This window comes from Bactrocera neohumeralis, chromosome 6 (genome assembly GCF_024586455.1).
Source record: "Bactrocera neohumeralis isolate Rockhampton chromosome 6, APGP_CSIRO_Bneo_wtdbg2-racon-allhic-juicebox.fasta_v2, whole genome shotgun sequence".
Classification (NCBI taxonomy): Eukaryota; Metazoa; Arthropoda; class Insecta; order Diptera; family Tephritidae; genus Bactrocera; species Bactrocera neohumeralis.
The window spans coordinates 36182558-36187327 of record NC_065923.1 but is presented as its reverse complement, the minus strand read 5'-3'; the positions used below and the strand labels follow the sequence as shown (position 1 = coordinate 36187327).

Below are 4770 nucleotides of genomic sequence, written 5' to 3'. Positions count from 1 at the left end.
CACTTACCCATATGAAAGCTATAGTCTATTTAAAAAGCGCACGCATAATTCATATACTTATATTGCTTAGAGTAATTCCTGGGGGAAAAGCTGGTAAATCAGCTGTCGAGGCATATGTTTAACATTGAAATGTGTGCACTTTAGCAAGTTAATATAAAAAGCCTCACACTCGAACAAAGAAGCCTCATCTAGCTTAACAAATACATATTAAGACAAATTACCGGACTCGGAGTGAGAACAAGTTTAAACATAGCCCTTGCAGATCCGAAAGAGTTGCTGTGTGGGCACATCAAGCGGTGTATGTAGACAAATCAGCTAAGTTTCGAGTGGTGCAAGATTAATATGCTGCTTGAGTAGGTGTTGGGAAATTATACAATTTGATTAATGATGCTTGAATCCCAAGGTACTCCAAATACTCGAAACGAGCAATTAACCTTAAAAAAAAAATTAAAGACATATGCCGATCCCATGACATGATGCAACAATTAACAAACTTTTTTTCTCATATAACATTTGGAATGTACCAGGTCCACTAAATAATAAACATCAGCTACATTTAGGATAACTAGTGCTAAATATGAAAAACAAAACTTATGATTTTCGTGATTGGCTTATGGAAAGTTCCCAACAATAATCTGCTAATATTTCTGCGCTCCGTTTCCTTTGAAAGAGCTTCTTCATTAAGAAGATGTTCCGATGGCACCTCTCATCCGGTTAGCCACGTACAGCTCCCAAATTTGCTGAAATCCAGATGATAGTCCAGCATATATATTTTTAAAGGACATATTATTTTCCAAAGCTTTTCATGACATTTTAAGATCATGCATTAAGTCTTTTCAATTTTCCGATTTATCGTTTCCTAGAAAAATTTGAATTTTTCACAAAACATTTTGGAGTGGGTTTTTACTGATTATTCAGTTTTTCTTAAAAGCTATAATTCTTTACCGTTTCGTTCTGAATATATCATCTTTCAAACTCTTAATTATTTTGCAGGAACGAATCTGATAAACCCAATTTTCGAGTACATTTTCTGCTAAATTAAAGCCCGGGTCCCACTATCGGCGCAAGTAGCACAATTTGTACCGATTTTTATTGGTCTACATCGGCGCAAAATGCCAAAACAAAATTGAGTCAATTTCTAGCAGTCACATTATCGGCGCATATTGTGTCATTTTTTATCGGCGCATATCGGCGTTAAATATTCTGCTACGATAATTGGCGCAACGCGGTCACACTGTTGTGCTCAATCAGCTGTTTGCAGCAACAGTTTTTATTTATTTTAAAACATGGATTATTTGAAGAAGAAAAAAAGTTGCTCTTCTTACTATTGCAACATTAAAGCTGAAAAAGAAACATCAAAAACGTAAAACAAATCCTAAACAACGTAGTATCTGGGTGAGAAATTGGCTGGAAAGAAGAAATACTAATGGTGCATATGAAACGACTTTACGTGAATTTCGAGAAGTTGATAATCAAAAGTTTCTTTTTAAAAATTACGTGCGAATGAACGAAAACAATTTTAATGAGTTACTGCAGCTAATTTCCCCACTTATTAAAAAAAGAGATACATGTTTTCGTGAAGCTATTCCAGCAAGTCATCGTTTGGTCTGCACTCTCCGCTTTTTGGCCACGTCCGATAGCTACAAAAGTCTTTCAGCTTTTTTCCGTATTGCCCCAAACACTATCTCAAAATTTGTTCCTGAAGTTTGTGATGCGATTTACAGTCAACTTCGAAATACTTACCTGAAGGTAGGAACACATGCTTTACCAAATCCATATGTATATTTTTCATATTTCTCCTTATTTAGATACCTTCAACAAAAGAAGAATGGGCTGAAGTTGCTTCGAAATTCGATTTATTATGGAACTTTCCTAACTGCATAGGAGCAGTTGACGGCAAGCATGTGGTCATGATCGCACCAGCAAAATCAGGAAGTACGTTTTACAACTACAAAGGAACTCACAGCATAGTGCTTATGGCAGTTGTTGATGCCAGTTATAAAAATATTTGTATATTGACGTCGGCTGCAACGGGCGTATTTCAGATGGTGGTGTTTTCAGTAAATGTTCTCTGCAGCATGCCCTCGATACGGATTCTCTAAATTTACCACCTCCTCGTCATTTATTAGGTCGCGAAATGAATGTACCTTTTGTTTTAGTGGCAGACGATGCATTTAAAATGAAAAATTATTTGATGAAGCCGTATCCTGGTCGCATTTTATCTGGTAGCAAACGTATTTTTAACTATAGGTTATCAAGGGCTAGGAGAATAGTCGAGAACGCATTTGGAATCATGATGAAGCGCTTCGAAATCTTTTCACGACCAATAAAGCTGAATCCAAATAAAACAACGAGAGTGACGTTAGCATGTTGCGCATTACACAATTTTTTAATGACAAAAAATATAAGTTATGCTACTGGATTGGTAGATAGCTGCACTGAGGATGGAAATATTATTGAAGGTGCACGCGTTAATATTTCCATACCTACCTTTGAAAGCGCCACAGAGGATATATCAATTTCCTACATAAGCAACGAAGCAAAAACTATCCGTGAAGAATTTGAAAACTATTTCATGTCACCAGACGGCGAATTGCCATGGCAGTATAAATTTATATAACCAAGCAGACACTTAACACAATATATGCACTTTTCATAATCTTTAAATAAATTGTATTTTTTTTATTTATAAATCAACATATTATGATAAATTTTCCTCATCTTGTTGCAAAACAGCATTCATAGCTACTTGAATTAATTCCGCGTGAAGTTTATTTGCTGCTCTTTTATTTCTTTTTGATAGTTCACGCATTTGCAGTGCAAGATACATGCCCACTCCATGCCAGTGGTCTTCTTCTTTATTTAAAAATTGTATTGCGCTCTCCATTGCATCTGTTGTCACTGATTCATTAGATGCAGAGGGTTTGGATTTTGTGTCACTTCGGGCAGCTGTTGGTGGTGGCGTTACATCTGCATCCACATCTAGTGTTGAGACGGACGAACTACTCTTGCAGCGATCATGCAAACAGTAGAATTGCATAGCTGACCAAAACGGCCAATGTGGCAAAGCTTTACCGGCCGCTTGGCCTGATTTAGTTGTCATTTTTTTCTTTACATTTGAGAATGCCGTTTTTATATTCGCCCATTTTGCTTTGCATCCGTCAACTTCTTGGGTTGGAAATTTCTCCGCGATGTCATTCCAAGCTTTATCTCTTTTGGCGCGATCTTTATATTCTGGGCAGGAATATTCCCAAATACAATTGTACATTTCAATGGCCTGTATCAAATTCGTTGTGCTTTCATTTGTCCATGATGACACTATTTGTGGTTTTTTTCGTCTTTTTGTTTTGCTGGGTGTGGAAGAAATGGTTTCGTCAATTACATTGTCCATAATACCTTCAAAGACTTCGTCGTCTGAATTCATTTCTAAATATTATTAATTAATTACTTCATATAATAATGCATTTTAATTTTATTGTATGCAACTTACCGCACCTATGTTTTATTTACATATGTTTGCAACCAGTAGAGATGTCGAAGATCGATTAATCAAAGACCTTCGACTCGATCTTTTTGTCTATTTTGTTTTTTCGATTGGAATCGGGAATCAATTCAAAAATCATGACGATTAATGTGGAATTTTTTCAACTTCAAAATTTAAAAATTATTGATAAAGATTTTTCAAATTAATACTTAAAAATTTGCTGAGAAATATTGAGACATTGGTGTTGATTGGAGAAATTGTTTCAACTTTCGAATTTAAAGATTATTGAAAAATTTTTTCAAATTAATGCTTAAAAATATGCTGAAAAAGAGAGATATTGGTGGTGATTGGCGTATTCGATCGGTGCTCAAGTGCCCGATAAAAATCTGCGCATTTTTCAATTTTTATTGCTCTTTATCAAACATTATAGCGTTCACATTATCGGCGCAACTGGGTCGATTTTGGTTGTGCATTGTAGGCCCAATATCGGCCATGATTGTCGCATTTCATAATATTTAATGCGGTCACATTATCGGTACATGAAATACGCCGAAAATTGGTACCTTGCGCCGATAGTGGGACCCGGGCTTAAGCCGTATTTAATGAACAACACGTTCAATATTGTCAAAAGAAGTTCGAACCGATGATTCCACTTGAGCAAAAACCACAACAAACAGTCAACTTATGCGAATGAAATGCTTGTTCGTGAACAACTTGTGGATTTTCTTCGCACCAGAATCGATAGTTTTGTTTATTTACCCCACCACTCAGCCGAAAGTGAGCCTCAATGGGAATAATTTTATATGGATGGAAGCCCAAATACTTTTTCGAAATCCACCAGGAAAACTATTCCATTTCTTGAGAAAGTCTTAGAATCGACTAATTGCAGTCTTCAGCAACGGTTGCCTGAACGGCGGAAGAACGATTATTTTGATAATTAAATTGAGTAATTTTTAGACTTTATATGTTTCTGTGATAAAATATTCAACATTACTGAATACTATGAAAGACAAGTAAGGAAGGGCTAAGTTCGGGTGTCACCGAACATTTTATACTCTCGCATTGTTTAAATGAGTTAAGCATCTGCCCCCTCTACCCGGAAAAACTGGCACACACTAATTCTACACTTCCGATGACAGTACACAACGCAACTCACCACACCTCTCCATCAATCAACCCACTTCACAAAAAGGCTGGGAAAAAGGATTGCGGACACATTCGTTTACACACTGCGCCGCGTCGACACCTACGTTGCTCATCTTCTATCGATACCGATCCTGTGCGCT

The 4770-nt window shown here is 36.5% G+C and overlaps 1 protein-coding gene across 1 annotated transcript; it reads right to left on the bottom strand.

Annotated features, from left to right (window-relative positions):
* Positions 1-2701: 2701 nt before the first annotated feature.
* Positions 2702-3680, bottom strand: LOC126761904 (uncharacterized). Its single transcript, XM_050478339.1, has 2 exons — positions 3491-3680; positions 2702-3426 (listed from the first exon to the last, which is right to left on the bottom strand). The coding sequence occupies exon 2, from the start codon at positions 3422-3424 to the stop codon at positions 2702-2704; it is 723 nt and encodes a 240-aa protein (XP_050334296.1). The 5' UTR covers positions 3425-3426; positions 3491-3680.
* Between the last annotated feature and the right edge of the window lie 1090 nt (positions 3681-4770).